Source organism: Pygocentrus nattereri, chromosome 14, assembly GCF_015220715.1.
Source record: "Pygocentrus nattereri isolate fPygNat1 chromosome 14, fPygNat1.pri, whole genome shotgun sequence".
NCBI classification, from domain to species: Eukaryota; Metazoa; Chordata; class Actinopteri; order Characiformes; family Serrasalmidae; genus Pygocentrus; species Pygocentrus nattereri.
Window position 1 is genome coordinate 20,495,248 of NC_051224.1, and position 18,662 is coordinate 20,513,909.

At 41.2% G+C, this 18,662-nt stretch overlaps 1 protein-coding gene across 1 annotated transcript; it reads left to right on the top strand.

Annotated features, from left to right (window-relative positions):
- The first annotated feature begins 1,035 nt into the window (after positions 1-1,035).
- On the top strand, positions 1,036-17,245 carry si:dkey-16l2.16 (ras-related protein Rab-35). Its single transcript, XM_017697414.2, has 7 exons — positions 1,036-1,248; positions 6,920-7,769; positions 11,215-11,265; positions 12,900-13,023; positions 13,383-13,507; positions 13,657-13,781; positions 16,727-17,245. Exons 2-7 carry the CDS (start codon positions 7,715-7,717, stop codon positions 16,874-16,876), a joined length of 630 nt encoding a protein of 209 aa, XP_017552903.1. The 5' UTR covers positions 1,036-1,248; positions 6,920-7,714; the 3' UTR covers positions 16,877-17,245.
- Positions 17,246-18,662: the final 1,417 nt, after the last annotated feature.

Here is an 18,662-nt window from a genome sequence, read left to right on the forward strand (position 1 = left end):
ATCTGTTTGCAAATTAAATTTTACTAAATTATTAAGCTACTTGAGTGTTTGTACTGTATAGAACCATGTGGTGTAGGTGCCAACGGGTTCTTGGCGGAGCCTCTCCCTTGCTGCCTGTTTGCCAGCATGAGCAGTGTTTACCTCCGATTCTTCTTTACTTAAGGTGCTACAGTGGTGTCAGAAGTGGGGTAGCACTCCCCAGCAGCCTTGAGAGGAAAAGAGCTTCAACAAACTCAAAAGCAGACTCTGCAGCAGACAGACCTTATATAGGGGAGAGTTATCGCTCTGTAATGTCTTCTAGGTTTCTCAGACACTAGCGAGCACTAGAGTTCAAAATGAATGGGTTTATATAGAGCATTTAAGTAAAACCGTAGTTTATAAATTATTAAATGTCTTTAAAATGAAGGAATATGTTCATTTTCTGAACATAGAACAGCGTAAAATATTTTAACACCGCTGTTATAATTTTAAGCACTTCTGAACTCCAGTTTTAAAACTCATGTGTCTCAGGTACGTTCATAATGTCAGTGAACACAAAGAGCCAATAAGCTGCTCTGCTCTCCAGCCAATCAGCGGTCTGTAGCAGTAACACTAACCAATCAACGCTCAGTAGCAGTAACGTTAGTGTCCTGCTACCTAAAACTTGTTTGCTGTCGAAAAAGAAAAATATATAGATAAGATTTCATTTTTTAAGTGAAATACTACTTTCTAAAACTAAAGGAAAGTTCTGGGCAAGTGATTAGAAACCTTTAACTTTGTTTTTAGCCATTTAGTTCACCCTCATTTATTGCGGAATCGCTCGCAGACACACTCTTGTGTTTTGCAGTGATGTTTTTAAAACAATAGGGGAAATAGGAAGAAGTCAGGGATCACCAAACCACGCTGCAATTCACTGAGCTCCTGAGAGCGACCCATTCTTTGCATGGTTTTATACACCTGTGGCCATGCAAGTGACTGGAACACCTGAATTCAATTATTTGGATGGATTTGTGAATACTTTAGGAAATATAGTGTACGTTCTAAAAAAAATTCGGTGGAATTCCCCTTTAATTCCCCCCAAAAAGCCCGTTTTGTGTCGCCCTCTGGCGGACGTGCCGTGAAGCGCGCTGTTAGCTGGACACTCGGAACTTTCCCAAGACATTTATTCCTGAAGCTGCAGCCTTGAGAACGAAACAGGCGTTCCTCTCTTTCTCTCACTTTCCCCCCAGTAAAACGGCCCAGCCGAGACGGAGCTGAAGCGGTCAGATGGTAAGGATTGTTTGCTTTCGTTGTCAGCGAGGTTAAGAGTGTCGGACTCTGTGTTTGAATTGAATCTTGTGATAAACTAATCATGTGGGAAGGGAAGCGTCAGGGTTAGCTGAGTAGCTTAGCTAACGTTAACGTTACAGCTCGGCAATTGTTTTGAACAGCGCGGCTAATGGTTAATTCCGTTTTTTATTAATATTTGCTGTCATCTGGATCTAAGTAGCTTTTATACACGGCCAGGGACTGAGTTAGAAGTGTACAATCCGGCTCGCTGGCTAGCTAGGTGGATTGAGTGGAAATGAAGATTAAGTTAGCAAGTAAACAAGGACTGGACTGGATTGATTTCAGGTGTGTCCTCAGCTATCGGTTGTAATCAAGTTGGCTACTAGTTTTGTCGGGTTAGTAGAAGTTCAGGAGCCTATCCGGCTGTCTTCTAGTTTAACCAAGGCCTCATTCTGTAATATGTTATTTAACCGAAACTGCTTATTCTCCAGCTTGTTTTCGAATTTTCCCGTTCCACCTTAAATGTCGCAGCAGTTACATTCTGGCGTCCGAGGCTCCAGAATGTAGCTGCTGCGCCATTTAAGGTGGAACTGGGAAATTCGAACAAGAAGTTGGCGAATTTGAAGCTAACTTCAGCCTAGTGTTAGTAACAGTATTTATCTCTCCCATTTATTTAGCTCTTCTGTTTTCTTGTGCCAAAACACATGATTTTACACGTAAAAGGAGAGCAAACATTTGGTCTCATCAAGAAACTCCCTCTTTCTGAGCTCTAGATTTGATGGACAGGTAGATTTCACTTTCAGTATCCCGAGCTGTGGTTTCCTTTTTCTTGGCCACATTAGTACAGTGGTGTAACGCTGTGGTCTTGGCACTTTTATTGCCCTCCAGTTGCCACTTCACCCTTATACCCTTCTCTTTAAAGCAGGGTTATCTCATTCGTTTATGAGGGCAGCACAAATTGACACTGCTGAGTTCAGGAAAATGGCCACCCCTTCCTGTTTTTGTGGAAAATGCTGGAGTATTTCACTCACTCTTCTGCTTTCAGTCTTTACTTTCAGTTAGGCGGGTTGGGCTGGACGCTCCTGGCTCTGTTTCTACACTTGGGTGTGTGTCCGTATGACTAAGGTTTTGTGGGATGACAGTTTGTAGGATCATGAATGTTTTGGCTCAGAGAAGCTGGAGAGATGAATTGAGACATACTGTTAAAAACATTGCAGTATGAAGCTGTGGTTAAATTAAGTGACCGATGCACACTACCTGGCCAAAAGTGTGTGAGCACCTGACCATCACACCAATACAGTGGCTTTCCGAAACCATGGGCTTTCATGTGGAGTTGCCCACATGTATAACAGCTTCCACTGTTCTGGGAAGCTTTCCACATTATTTTGAAGTGTGTCTGTGGGAATTTGTGCTCATTCTGTAAAAAGACAATTTGTGAGGTCAGACACTGATGTTGGACAGGCAGGCCTGGCTTGCAGTTAATTTTCCAGTTCATCCCAAAGTTCACTTTGTGTAGGCCAGTGGAGTTCCTCCACACCAGACTGGTCAAAACACATCTTTATGGACCTCGTTTTGTGCTCAATCATGCTGGAACAGGAAAAGGGTCTTCCCCACACTGTTCTCATGAAGTTGGAAGCATGTAATTGTCTAAAATGTCTTTGTATACTGTGGCATAAAAGGCCCAAACCAAAAAACAGCTCCAGCCCATTATCCCTCCTCCACCAAACTTTACTGCTGGTTCTATGCATCCTGATAGGTAGCGTCTTCCTGGCATTTGCCAAACCCAGACTTGTCTACACTACCAGATAATAAACTGTGATAGGTCACAACAGAGAACGTTTCCACTGCTTTAGAGTCCAGTGCTGGCGTGCTTTACACCACTCCAGTCGAAGCTTGGCATTGAGCAGAGCGATCTTAGGCTTGTGTTGGAGCTGTTCAGCCATGGAAACCCTTTTTTATGAAGCTCCCAACGCATAGTTCTTGTGCTGATGTGACTTCCAGAGGCAGCTTGGAACTCTGCAGTAAGTGATAAAACAAAGGACAGGCAATTTTTATAAAATTGGTCTACAGCAAGTGTCTTTAATTGAAATTCAGTAAGGTCCAGTTAGAGAAAATTTCCAGAACATCATAGTGTCTAACCATGATTGAGTGCCATATACTGTTTACTGAAGTGGCCTAATATGTATATCAACATCTTATACAGTCAACAAACAACTGGATGTCAAATCAAATAGTAAAGTACAATTCAGTAATATTACTACAACTTTTATCGTCAGTTTTCTCTTTTCAGATCACAACATGCAAAATAACTTTTCTCTGACTCACTTTCTTCTCCGACTGCTCTTTCTTGCCTCATGCCTCACCTGTGCACAACTCACATAAAGCCGAGTGCTCATTGTAATGCACCAATCTAATTGGCTAAGTAGCATCACGTATAATTTTTACAATGCATGTGATTCATCTGTGAACTTCCCAGGTCACCAAACCAGTACCATAAAGAATAGAAAAGCTACGCATTTTAAATTAGGACCGCCCTGTTGAAATTAAATAATACTCCATTGTTTATCGGTTGTAGGTCCAGGTCTGCATAGGACAGCACCTGGGTCTGGTCTTGGGCTGTGGTCTGCCTATTAGTGACCTCTGGGCTACAGCTTTGTTGTTGAGCTTTTGTTGCTCCAAGACGCTTCTTTTTCACAATAATAGCACTTACAGTTGACCGGGGCAGATCTAGCAGGACAGAAATTTCGTGAACTGACTTGTGGCAAAGGTGGTGTCCACACTGAGCTCTTCATTAGGACCCATTCTATGGAGACTGCACAGCTATTTTATATACCTGTTAGCAATGAGTGTGGCTGAAGCACCTGAACTTGAATTAGGAGGTGTCCACAGACTTGATATACACATAAACAAGTACGCGCTTATATGTGACTCTGTATCAGTTATCAAAATAATTTTTCTACAGTAAAAGGCATAAATGCAGTTTTCAGTGTTTTCCTAAAACAGACTTCAAAATTAGTCACTCTAGTTCCTTAGTGAGATATTCTGCTATTATACTGTATTCATAAGTGCTGTGCTTATATAGTCAAAAAGGCTTCAGAATTGTTAATCAGTTATCAAATATGTCCCCATGACGTAGATCTGCACTCTTCCCTTCAGGTGATATTTGAGTTAACGTTAACAAAACTCATTTAAATAACACACCCATGCTTAAGTATACACACTCTGTGCTAACAGACAGGCTTAAAGGGAAGACATTTCAAACAGCCTAAAGCAGCTGTAGCCTAGCTTTCCTCCCACCTTCAAAGTACATCATCAGAAGAGATTCTCCAAGACTTTAAACCAGAAAGTCTTGGACACATGAGAATGTTGTTTGACCACTGCAGGATTGTACATGGAGAGGTGTGCCACAGTACATCTGCAGCGTTTGAGCAATTTGCACGTTATAATAAATCTCAGTATATGTTACAGACATGGGTGTAGTCACACCAGTATGTTTGGCTGTTTACAGAAGCATAATAACATCATTTAATGGTAGTTCGCACTGACGGTCTACTTTGCTGTCTTAAATGAAAACTGTGATGTTTGTATAACAGCATAGTAGACAGCTGTCAGCATTGCTGCGTAAAAACATCTTTTATTGTTCATAGTCAGACACTTGAGGTAGAGTAGTACATATTGCTTTGATTTGGGCCACCGTGAGTCCAAGTAATCAGTAAACCAGTAAAAAGTAATTTTCCAGTCATTTAGATCAATAGTTCCCTACCCTGGTCCTGGAGGACCACCTGCCCTGCATTTTCCTACCAAAACACAAAAAACTTCAGCTCAGGAAGGGCGTGTTGATTAGCGGATTATTTTTGATTCAGGTGTGTTGAGAGCAGTGCAAACTGTACAGTGTGCAGGGGGGCCTACAGGATTAGGGTGGGAACCACTGATTCAGACGATATATCCCCCAGTTGTAAGAGAGGGTGCATAGTTTCACACTTTTTTTTTTTTTTTTTTCCTCTTCCGTCTCTGTTCTCTTCAGTAATCAGTGTGCATAATGTATGTGGGTGTGTTTTGATGGCACAGTTGGTGTGTGTGTTAAAGCCCAGAGGGTCGGGCTAAATTTAGTACCACAGCTGTTGGAATGGAAGTGACAGAGAACGTCCTGCATGCTTTTCTCTCAAAGTAATAGTGGCAGCCACTTTTTCTTTCACTCCCTTGAGGTGACTAACAATGAAAAATAAATACAGTTATCAGCAGGCAATAATACACACACACACACACCCACCCACCCACACACCCACCCACACACACACCCACCCACACACCCACCCACCCACACACACACACACACACACCCCCCAAATCACCACTTCATTGAGAACACTTCCATGTGCTTGCACTAAGGCTTTGTTCACACATTGTGTTTCCTCATATGTGAAACAGATGTGTTGTCTGTGTATCACTGTGGTCAACAAAAAACACACTGAATCTGACATTTTCCCTACTGATTTGAGACGCTTTCTTATGTGGTACTGAAATCTGATTTGTATCCAATCGGCGGCAGCGCGACTCAGTTTGGAACATTCGTCGTCATTTCACTCTGCTGATGTTTCTGTACCAAAAAATTAGAAAACACTTATCGCAACTGCTCTGTGTTTTAAGAGATTTCAAAAGAAATGGCCGAACGAGGCTGCAGCGTCAAAGAACAGTTAAAGCCTGAAAGCAAAGTTTAAAGAATCCGAGGACGCGACCTGAAGAAGTGACCGAGCCCTTTTCACAGTGGGCTCGAACACATTCTGAGTGATCCGCCCAGCAGTCAGTCAGTGAAGCTTCATTATGGCTCATGTGATGCTGGCAAAGATGAAGCCGAAAGCTCCGGGAGCAACTGCCGTTCATTCATTGTCAAGATTGTTTACCTCTGGATGAGCCACGTGAAGCAAAGTGACTCACTGTTCTTTTGCGCATGCAGGTCAGTTTAGGAGCTGATCTGTTCAGACTGATGTCACATACAGACCACATTTAAAAGATACTGTGAACAGCCAAGCAATAAAAAATGGATTTGTTGAGAAAATCAGATTTGGGTCACTTTTACCTGCTGTGCGAACGTAGCCATATGGTTTTATCAGCTCCACTTACTATATAAGTGCACTTTGTAGTTCTACAGTTACAGACTGTAGTCCATCTGTTTCTCTGATACTTTGTTAGCCCCTTTTTACCCTGTTCTTCAGTGGCCAGGACCCCCATGGACCCTCACAGAGCAGACACTATTTGGGTGGTGGGTCATTCTCAGCACTGCAGTAATACTGACGTGGTGGTGTGTTAGTATGTGTTGTGCTGGTCTGAGTGGATCAGACACAGCAGTGCTGCTGGACTGAGAATAGTCCACCAACCAAAAATATCCAGCCAACAGTGCAGCGTCCTGTGACCACTGATGAATGATTAAAGGAAGACCAACACAAATTGTGCAGAAGCAGATGAGCTGTCTTCTCTGACCGTGCATTAGAGTGGACATTGAGTGGACAATGTTGTGTCTGATCAGCTCATATTGATGCAACACACACCACCTATTGGTTTCACAGGCAACAAATGGGGATCAACAAATGAATAAGTGGTGCAACACAGACTTCTCTGTCGTACAGTTGAACAAGTCGGAATTTTAATGCTTTCATGTTTTCTCTCATTGCAGGGTTTAAGCCTTGGGCAAGAAGACTGGACACTCCCGTTTTTTATGAAGCTGTGTTTCTTCAGTAAAGAACAGAAAGTGAATTTTTAAGGAGAGAGAAACGGATAGACAGGCAAACGGAATGGGAATATTTTTTCTCCACTCAGAAGAGACTTCTCTCTTGTTAAAACTGAATCGACAGCTTTACTCCAGCTCGACTGCTCTGCCTGTTTACAGCACGTTTATTCTCCGCAAAACTCACTGAATGCTCTGATATGGACAAACACTGTACTACTCACTCCTTGATGCTTAATTGCAACAGTGAGGAATTACGTTTTGATCAGCAATAACAAAGCTCAAGTCAATTTTGGTCAAAACGTCCGATTTTGGGCCAAAGCAATATTGAAAAGGTCGACCTACACCATTCTGTTGGACCTACAGCACCAGAACTGAGACTTTCTTTGGATTTTGTAAGCATAAATGAATGATAACTGTCTTGCACTGGAGAAAAAGAGACCAGACTGTGTGAATGAAATGTAAAGATTACTTGCCTGTGACTGGACACAAGTGAATGTCAGTCTGCTGCCAGTCAACTAGGGGGTCTGAACTGGGATTACTTGGATCAAACTGGAAATCGCATTCAATCAACTGCAAAGACACTTTTATGCTAGTTTTATAATGCTTGTGTTAAGCTTAAATCAGCTTCCATTTTAATGTGAAGTGACTGTTGTCACCAAAGAGGGCCAGAAAGCCGAGAGAGGGAACGTCAATTTGGACATTAGTTTTTCTTGGACACGTTTGCTGGGGCGGATCAGCAGAATGGCAGGAAAGGACTACAACCATCTCTTCAAACTGCTCATCATTGGAGACTCCAGTCAGTACTTTTCTGATTTTATAATCTCTAACAGTCTTTATTGGAAAGTGCACTCGGCTATTTTCAGTTATACGAGACCAGGGGGCGACTTGAGGCCTTATGTGCTGAACGGACACCATGTTAAGTATTAGGAGCCTTCACATCCATTTTTCAGTCAGTGAACGTTCTGGTGGATGTAGTTTTGCACATGAATGCTGTTTGTCTTTTGTTACACGGTAGCTGACAACAGAAATTTCTCAGTTATATGTCAACATATAATATGCGAACACGATTACCTGATTCTCTGGTACAAGCAAACTAAATAGTTTGACAACACAAAAAATAATGTAGCTCACTGAGTGCATTTCATTACATCATTTACCCTTGCGTGGTGTTAATGTGTTTATTACACAGTTGTCTGGTGGACTCACCATATTGTTGTCTGTTAAATCAATACAGCCAAACCAATTAATGTAAAATTAACAGATGTTTAAAATATCACAAGTGTCCAGTGTAGGGTTCTCATTTAGCAGCTGTAGCCAATCAGCAGCCTTTCCATGTTGTGTACACACACACAAACAGCAGGCCATGTAGGAGGAGAACAGAGTGAAGGACACAGCACCTCCATACTTTTATTCCCCGTGGGTTCAGCCCAACACCACATCTGTAATATAAATATGTGGGGGGTGAACAAAGTGAAGGCACCGAAAATGGGTCATTTTATATGTTCTTCACAGAAAATGAGCGAAGGCCGAGGAATCTGGGATTGAAATAATAATAAATAACAATTTTTATTTATTCTGGTAAACACTGAAAATGTGACCCACAGACCTGAACACCACACAAGGGTTAAAAAATGGCCCAGAGAAATCGCAGCTGATGCTTACACTACACTCTTGAAGATGGTTCTTTACAGGTTCTTTAGTTAAGAAAATGGTACTATATAGAACCATGAACACTCAAAGAACCTTTTGCATGGTTAACGAGTTCTTTGAATCATGAAAGCGTTCATCAGACTGATGGAGAATGTGCTGTAGATGGTTCTGTGTATCACCCGAAGGGTTCTTCTACAGTTACACAAGCTTGATGATGTCAAATGTAACTGCAGAAGAACCCTTGTGGGTGATATATAGAACCCTTTTCAAAAAGGTTCTGTATAGAGCTGTCTGTGCACATTTTCCATCAATCTGAACCCTTTCATGATGCAAAGGACCATATAATCATGCAGAGGGTTCTTTGAGTGTTCATGTTTCTGTATAGAACTATTTTCTTCTTGAAGAAGAAGAACCACGTTTTTTAAGAGTGTAGAGCGGAGGTCTTCAAATCTGGATTGTTAATCCAGTGTCTGGTCCTAAGTTTTGTAACTGTTTGGCTGACCAGCGTCATTGAGTGTCACGCCTACCAGATGACCTATTCGAAGATCTTTGCATGATTAAAGGATTCTTTGCTCTATGATTTTTTCCCAATTGATGGAGAATGTGTTGTAGATGTTTCTACAATGGTAAAGCATTCCGTATAGTGCCCAAAAGTGTTCTTCAATTGTTCTTTTTTTGTTGTTCTATTGTTATAGTTTTTTTAAGAGTGTAGTTCAGGGGTCAGTGACGTGCAGCTCTTTTACTGCCCTGTTGCGGCTCCACAGCAGAATTAGATTTAGCCTATACTAGGACATCAGCACATACTGAGACACGTTTGCAGCCGAGATGGTAAAATGTTACTTCCATAAACTGGACATAAAATGTTGTGGCTCCTAAGGCGGATTGATTTTTGTTGAAAGGACAAAATGGCTCTTCTTAACAATTGGGTTACCAACCCCCTGGTGTAGTATAATATAGTTAGTAGGGGTGTAACCATGTGTCGTGAAGATGTGATCATGCATCATGAGAATGGACATTCTACTTGCGCACTTGCATTGTATGAACACCAAAGTTTGCAAATGATCAGCACCAATCAACCGCTGACTCCAGCTTGTTTATTAAGATAACAGCACATTACATTTTAGCCCCGATTTTCCAGACGCAGACAGTTTTTTTTAGGATCAGTTATTCAAAACTTGCTTGATTTGACCACTTCAGGTTATCAATGCCTGAACATTGATTTCAGTATTTGAATTTTGGAAACTGAAATGGTTAAGAGTGCTCAGAATATACACTTGGGTCAGTTTCTGAGACAGGAATTGTCTGGACTGCACCTTCTATGAAATGAGAGAATACTCAAATTTGAAACGAAACCAGTGTGTTTGACCAAGCCCTTAGTGTTTCTTGGATGACTCATAGTTACAGTCAACTTCAGGCTCAAGGAGTAAAGGCATGGACGGAGCAGGAAAGCTTGTTTCTAGGCTAGTGACAGTCAGTCAGGTTACCACAGTTGGTGTGATGGTAAAAACATTTACTATTTCATTTATTTATTTGTTCAGTTGGGACCAAACCACAGCAAGACACTAGCCATGGAAAAGGCATTGCCCATCTTGCCCTATAACAGCTTCATTAACTGCACTTTGGCTTAGGAGTCCAGAGGCTCCACTGTTGACTTTGATTTCTGATACTTTTAGAGTACGTTATCTGAACAAAGGGTGTATAGAGTCTGTTTGCTTTGTAAATGTTGAGAGACAGTCATCGATTAAATAAATGGAATGGAATCTGTTTCTTAAGACGGTGCCAAAGTCTCCACCCCAATATCCGTTCCTGCAAAGCGGACAGTTGGCTCTTCTTTTCTGTGCTGAAAAACAGGGCTGGAAATCTCAATGGGATAAGGACATTATTCAGAGCATCCTGAAATCTTGAAGTCCATCACAGTTCAGTTTGTCCATGCAGTACTCATGTGTGACTGGAAGACCAGTATACATTATTGCAAGACTACAGACAAGATGCTGCAACACCATGCGGATTGTAGGCTGGTTCTAACCTCCCAATCCTAATGTTGTTTTTGCTGCAATACTTAGAGACTCAGTGACTTACTGGCTGACTGTGTTGTTTCATTGAAATGCACAAGTGTAGCAGCACACATTTCAGTGTAGCTAATGTTAGCTAGCAAGCAGCATACCAGAGAGAGTTGCGAGGTGTGTGTGTGTGTGTGTGTCTGTGTCTGTCCTTGCTTAAAATATGTGTGGCTGTCTGTAAAAACCCAACTTCTGTTTTGCAGAAAACGAAAGAAAAAACGTTTTGCATGACGTCATGTGTACGTCATGTAAATGCTACTAAAAACTTCAGTTCCCCCCAACTAAAACATCTTCCCCCCCGTCCTTAGATAAATTGATAATGTAGTGCAGCATAGTTGTACAAAAATGGCTGGATTTACTTCAGTAAAGATGGATTGAGTTTACAGACTGTTGTACAGGCCCCAGTGAGCTTTGCATGCTTATTCATGATTATGTGGCTTATTCAGCCGAGTGTAATAGGTGTGGTGATCTGAGGGCTGTAATCTAGAGCAGCATTCTCTAACCCTTCTACACCCTCTCTTTCTCTTACAGATGTAGGGAAGAGCAGTCTGCTTCTGCGATTTGCAGACAACTCCTTTTCTGGTGAGTTTTGCGGTGGCTTGATCAGTGTAATATGTACAGTTACAGACTGTAGTCCATCTGCTGCTGCACAGTTTATCAGTTCCTCTTTTAGCTCATTCTGTTTCTGACCACAGGACAACTGTTGTCCAGATATTATTTGTGTGGCGGTCCATTTTCAGCACAGCAGTGACCTTGAAGTAGTAGTAGCAGTAGTAGTAGGAGTGTGTGACTCCGGAGTATCAGACTCGGCAGTGTTGCTGGGCTTTTTAAGTGATGAGCTGTAACGTTGTAGTTCTAGCATTCAGTTTGGGCAATAATTATCAAAACTCTGGTCAAAAACAAGGAATAAAACTAATAATATAAGGAAATAATGCTAATTTATAATGCTCCTATGGGACTTTATGTGGGACTCCTATGGGTGGTATGTTAGCATCCATTCACATGGCCAATTCTGGCAGTTCTATGGCCTATATTTACGCTGGACATGTGCAGCTTGTAAACAATGTTCTAGGTTTTAGTCGAAGATTGTATATATAAAAAATTACCTTGTCTCAATTTTACAGTAACATACATAGAGATGCTGCTGTTTTCCGTTCCTACACTCTCAGAAATAAAGGTATGAAACTGTCACTGTAGCACTGCCCCTCTTGTTGGTGGGGTGGGACCCTCAAGGGTACATCTCAGTACCTTTAGTCAGGGAACAAAGCTACCATAATCCACTGAAATTATATTTTCTAAGCTGTACTTTTTTGGTTATGAAAAGGTACAAAGACAAACTTCTGCCTGGAAAAACTTCTTCAAGATTCACAATTGGACCTTAAAACCACTGCTGTACCTTTGAGGGAACAGTTACACTTTTTGTACCTTAATGAGCAAAAAATGTTCCTGCACAGAACCTTTACTTCTAACAGTGTAACATTTTACTGAAACCTGGGGGGACTCTGGTTTGTATTCACAGTCAGAGACACATCTTGAACATCCAGAAGGCCTAGAATGACTTTGTTTGTTTTCTTACAAAATTAGTCCTTCTGTAAATCAGAATGTGATTTGGTTGATTCCTCTGTATGTAGTTAATCTAACATAATGCTCCTGAAGTCCTAACCAATGGGAGAGGTTGCTTGGCTGAATCTACCTGGATACAGTAGAGACAGAAATCCTGAATGGATAGTTTTCTGTTGGTTTTTCTGCAATAAGAGGAATAAGAGCTCATTCAATCGGATAGAAATTGTATTCCGAATGGCCTCAATCAGATTAGACTATTCCGTTTGAGGTGCTTACATGGACATATTCTCTTCCGATTGAGCCATTAGTCGGATTATTAGACGTTATTATGCGTGTAAACGTGGCTAATGAAAGAAAAATGACACCTGTACCTCAGGGTTACACTCCGGTTTTAAACACGTCAGTGTCACTGCTAGGTTGAGATTCGTCCATCATGCAAAAATATCCAGCCAGTCTCTGCTATATTTATAAAAACTGACCGCTAATGAAGGGCTAGAGGATGGCTAACGCAAACAGCATCAGTAGATGAGCTACAGTGTCTAACTGTACACCAGTGAGGGAGAGGTTTCGGACAAAGTTGTTGTGTATGCACATTTGTGTAATTATACGTGTATGACTGTATTTTAATTTTAAAATCATGTTTTCTTCTGTAGGTAGCTATATAACCACTATTGGGGTGGACTTTAAAATTCGGACAGTCGAGATTGACGGAGAGAGAGTTAAACTCCAAATCTGGGACACAGCCGGTCAGGAGAGATTCAGAACCATCACTTCCACGTAAGCACTGACCACAATACCACAGTACAAACCTAAAGGTCACACACAGCTTAAAGCTTTACCCTGAACTTGGTCAATCAGACAGGTGTGGTGTCTAAAGATTCTTTAGTTTTGCAGTGGAGCTATGAGGCTAATATGGCTAATAAACAGTGGATGTAAGGAGCTGCAACAGTAGTAGAAATGATTTCATAACACTGTGAACAATTCTTACTTAGTAAGTTTCTCTAGAACGGAGCATTCACACCAAACTATTCTGAATTTTGTTTACATTTTAAACAGTTATGCAAATAATTTGATTGTTGGAATTTGCCCATTTAATCTTAAAACAAATCTGAAGAACTGATTTATCTCCCACACAGGTATTACAGAAACACCCATGGGGTCATTATCGTTTACGACGTCACAAATCCAGAGTCGTTCGTCAACGTGAAACGATGGTTGAACGAGATCTCCCAGAACTGTGACAACGTCTGTAAAATTTTAGGTGAGATTTCACATAATAAAATATTACAGTATTGAAGCCAAAAAGAGAAGCAGCTCCTTTAGTGAAGCACATGCAATACACTAAACGCACGAGACGTTGCGTTTAAATACTCAGTCCAGATTTTTCACTTCACTTTTTTTTTTTTTCAGTTGGGAACAAGAACGATGACCCTTCCAAGAAGCAAGTTGATACCCAGGATGCCTTGCGCTTTGGGGAGTCAGTAGGTGTTAGAGTGTTTGAGACCAGCGCAAAAGAGAATATCAATGTGGAAGAGGTAACTTACTTCTATTAAATTTATAACATTTTAAACATTTGCACACAAAAGTATTGGTGCTCCTGGGCAAATTGTTTTTTTATTTTATTTTTTTAAATAAGGTTTTTTTTGTTTGTTTTTTTTTTAAATACGTTCTCATCCTATGCAGAGAACTGCACAATTTAATGCACAATTACAGTTCATTTGCTGAATTCAGCTTAAAAACAATTTAATATAAAACATGGCCTAGGCAAAAGTTATGGCACATTTTATAATGCATTATATTTTCCCCGTATGTGCACTCTTTGCAGGAAAGCACCATATTTAAACTCCCTGTAGAGAATGTGTTAAATTCTTTTCTCGTAGAAAGTCAACAAAACATGTAATTGGACACTGTATTCTAACTTTTGCATATGACTATATGCCTCGGTATTGTTTACATATTGAACAGAATGAGTCTGAGCAAGGTGCTGAAACCTGAAAATGGCTTGACAGAATTTGACAAATAGTTTCCTCTTTCTTGCATCATCGGTACCTTTTAAGAGAAGAAAGTGATGGTTCAGCAGTGAATGTAATGTCCTTGTTTACCCTTATGGTAACTTTACAAGGAAAAAAAATATCTTGCCTTTAAGGTAAGTTAATGTAATAAGATTTCATCCCAAGTAGTTTTCGACCATGTTTGTTGGTCTATTCATTTTACAGCGATTAATCAATCTAAATAGTAGCTGGCTTTTTCAAATGATATACAGAAGTGAAAAAATGCCAAAAATGGAGATGCCAGGTTTTGTCATGATGGCTACAATATGTAGTCTCGCAGTCCAGGCTACTGGTTACTTTCGTGGCTTAATGTGGCCAAGAATTGCCTACTTTGCCAGGAAGGGGTTGTTTGACTGGCATGCGAAGAGATCTGCGGGGCTACTTGTATGCTGGTATTACGCGTTACACACTGATGTTAATGCTTCAAATAAAACTTTTTGATAACTGAATAACAACAACGTGATGATGTGAACTATTTTCTTCCCAATCCAGTGACTATATCTCATTCCAGCAGGTTATTATTGCAGCTTTATGCTGGTGCTAGCCCTACATTCAGCTTAATAAATAGAGGTGTGTTTACTGTTTGCATACAGGCAGATAGCCGGTCAGAATGCATCCTGATAGTTTTGTTCAGCTTAGCTAAGTCTGTCCGTCTCTCTCTCTCTCTCTCTCTCTCTCTCTCTCTCTCTCTCTCTCTCTCTCTCTCTCTCTCTCTCTCTCTCTCTCTCTCTCTCTCTCTCTCTCTCTCTCTCTCTCTCTCTCTCTCTCTCTCTCTCTCTCTCTCTCTCTCTCTCTCTCTCTCTCTCTCTCTGAATAGAGAGAGGCATGTAAACTAAAACTAACTGTGTAGGGGTGGGCGGAGCTTCTGAGGCAGAGACTTTACCCAAGTGTAGTCCACCATGCTTGCTTCTTTAATTTTGTGCTGGATCTACGATGCTAATGTAGCCTACAAGTAATGAAAGGCTGTATCTGATCAACACCTCATATATATATATATATATACACACACACACAAATGGTTAATGTTACCTACCAAGTTCAGGCTTGATGATGGCTGTTGCTTCCGTGTTTACAAATGCAACATGCTGGTGTCCATGTTTATAGAAAACCGTGCATCATACAGTGTCACAAGTCACAAATGCAGGTCTGTTCAAGTTTACATAACAAGATTACATATCCAAGCAAGCGTTTGAAGATGCATCCATGCAGTTAGAATTCTCAGGGCCCTCTATGAAGAGAAAATGCCTGTTTATTTTAGTTTTATATAATCACTATGTGTTGTACGTGAACTTTGTACATACAATAATACTACTCTTATTTCACTGTGAAGTTTTTGGCGATAACAGAAAAGTCAGATTAAAATGCCTTTAAATGCCCAATAGAAAATCTGGACTGATGTAGCCAAGCTTCCCCCATTGGTTAGGCCTTCAGGAGACAAACAGAAGTGCTAACCTGTCATATTAAACACTGGCTTAATTAGGAACAGACAGTGGAACTAAACAATCACATTTTAATTTCCCATGGGACCAGTTTAGTGCAGAAAATGTCACTCTAGGTCTTTTGGATGTTCTTGATCCATCACTGACTGCGGTATTAGTGTCTACCTGACCAGTGAATTTTAGTCACTTGTATGAAATGGAAAACAATCCCAGCTCTGTGTCAGGAGCCTTTACTGAACGAGTCACTGTGGATCTGCTGCAAGGTGAAATGTATGTTAATGTCTCTTTCAGGCTTCAAAAGAATGTAATGTCTTTTACGAGCTTCAGATATCTGTTTAATCTAGTATAGCCTAAAATGTTAATGTAAATCGCCTATAGCCGAGCGTTACGTGGTGCTCATATGAACCGCTGATAGCCTGCCGTTATGTGGTGCTCGTGTGAACGGCCGACGGCCTGCCGTTACGTGGTAGCCTCTTTAACTCCAGCACAAAAGTAACAAAAACAAATGTTTTGGGTGATCAACGGCTTCTGGGGGAAGGTGGAAATGGTTCCATCTGATTTTTCCAATGAAATACAGTCTTTAAAAAAAGATGGTTATTCAAAGGTTCCTTAGTAAACATAGTGGTTCTATATAGAATCATGAACTCGCAAAAACAATGTGCATGCTCAAATGGTTCTTCAGATAGATGAAGAATGTGTTGCATATGGTTCCTTTGAAAATGGTTCTAAATAGCACCAAATGGGTTATTCTGTTGTTACAAGCTTGATGTCGTTATAAGAGCAGAACCATCTTGTTGCTAAAAAAGGTTCTGTATAGAACCACATACAACACATTGTCCATCCGTCTGAAGAACACGGTTTCAGCATGCAAAGAACCACTTGGTGCATGCTAATGGTTCTTTGAATGCTCATGGATCTAGATAGAACCTTTTGAAGAGCCTTTTAAGAGTGTGAGATCTGCATGATAAGTGACTGTTGTGCTCTGTCCAGATGTTCATGGCCTTTACTCACATGGTCCTGCGGGCGAAGAAACAGAGCCAGAGTCGAGCAGAGAGGGAGCGGGACAGAGAGAAGGACACGGTTCACATCAACTCTCACAGGGACCGCGACAGGAGAAAGAGAGGGAAGAAATGCTGCTGAGAATGAGAACAGAGGGACGAGTTCAGCGCCTCCAGTCAGCTGGCACATGCAGAAAAAACAAAATTGCTTAACTTTGCACTGAAACAGAAAAGGGGATAGAAACAGGAAGAGCCACTATTAAGTGCCGAAATATTTTTTTACGTGTCTTGTCAGTGTAATTTTATTACTAAAAGAGAATTGACCCATCCGAGACATTACACGGTCATTAGACATCTAACTAAGGAAAGACACTAACAGACCTGAGGTGTTCTGCTGTGGTTAGTCGGTGAAAAACATCATCTGTTTTATGTCGAATAAAAAATTGTGTTGGTGAGCCAAGTCATGTCCAAATTAATAACTAGCAATAAAAGACAGCCTTTGAAATGTGCAGCCGTTTGTTGCATTCCCTCTCTCTTCTGTTCTTAATAGAGCGCTCGAGGTCGTGCGTTATCGCGGAATAACATCACGGCTGTGATTTGGTCGCCGTAGATCATCGCAGCCGTGATGTTACTCCGCGAAAACGCATGACCTCGAGCGTTGCTTTTATACAACAGTTAAATAAACTAAATGTGCCTTTCCTGAAGGAAACGAGGATAGTTCGCAGCGGATACTATGGAAGTCGATACAAGGAACGAGGGATGATAAAACTACATATAGACGAGTGTGGACGGCAGTTGGATAAAGAAGTAATAGAGTTAGAGTGGTGGCGAAAATGAGTGAGACTCAATAGGAGGAACAAGGGATGGAAAAACGACAAATAGAAGAGTGCGGGTCAGTATGGTTGTGGCTTAGAGCTTGGGGCCTACCCTGAATGAGTCCATGCATTTTGGTGACTGTCGCGCAACAAAGTGATGTATTTTGTGGGTTGGCAAAAATGAATTGGAGTCTGTGGGAGAAACGGGGGATGGAATAAAACGACAAACGGATGAGTGCTAATGATAATAAAGTAATAAATTAATAAACTAGGCCGTGAACGCGGCGTTTAATATGTTAATATTCAGTTCCTTCCACCAAATCAAAGTTCATTAACCAGCAGCTTGTTGCTACGTCAGAGTAACGAGCTCCGCCCACTCGCTGCGCAGCGGGCAGTTCGGTCTCCGGCTCCTCACACTAAACTCCCGAACTGCCGTCGCCGCTGAGCAGCTTTATGTTTTTATCGGGTCAGTTTTATGGCTCAGTCCGATTGGGTCAGACTCTGAAGATCAGACTCCACATCTGGCGAATGGTACTGGGTTCATTTCTGGCTGATTCCATGTTGTTTAGCTGTTCTTCTGTCACAGCTGCCACTGAAAACCTGCTCAGCTGTGATGACAGTTTGGGAATTTAGTGTCGTCTCATCTTCAGAGTCTGACAAAATCGGCTGTCGGTCAGATGTGATCTTAAGTGTCCGTTTTCTGTTTCTTCGCAAAGTAAGAATTAAAAACGTTCAAATGGCTTGAGCGTCACCTAACAAACTTGTTGCTTAGCAACAGCGTCACAGCGGAGTGACGCAGTGTTTGTGAAAAAACCCGTGATGTTGTGAAACTAGTGGTCTCTAATGGTAACCATTAGGAGGCAAAACATTTTTTTATTCCTAATAGTCTTTATTCAGCAGGGGTTACTGAGGTGCTGCAAGCTTACACAATGCCCCTCTGGCGAGGTTGAGTACTGCTGACTATCAAGCAGCCGTTGCTTATTTTCCACAAGTTTTAAGGTCGCAGTAAAATGTTAATGCAACAGTAAAACTTCCCGACATCATAATCTGTAAAGAAAGCGCTCGCACGGTGTTTTAGGGCCACTAATAGAGATAAAAATAGTAAACTTTGAG

What these genes read in the sequence shown, in the direction of transcription:
- si:dkey-16l2.16 (XM_017697414.2), top strand. Translation starts at nt 7,715, where the DNA reads ATGGCAGGAAAGGACTACAACCATCTCTTCAAACTGCTCATCATTGGA. An exon ending in TTCAGAACCATCACTTCCAC is followed by an intron (nt 13,024 to 13,382) that starts GTAAGCACTGAC and finishes TCTCCCACACAG; the next exon opens with GTATTACAGAAACACCCATG. An exon ending in CAACGTCTGTAAAATTTTAG is followed by an intron (nt 13,508 to 13,656) that starts GTGAGATTTCAC and finishes TTTTTTTTTCAG; the next exon opens with TTGGGAACAAGAACGATGAC.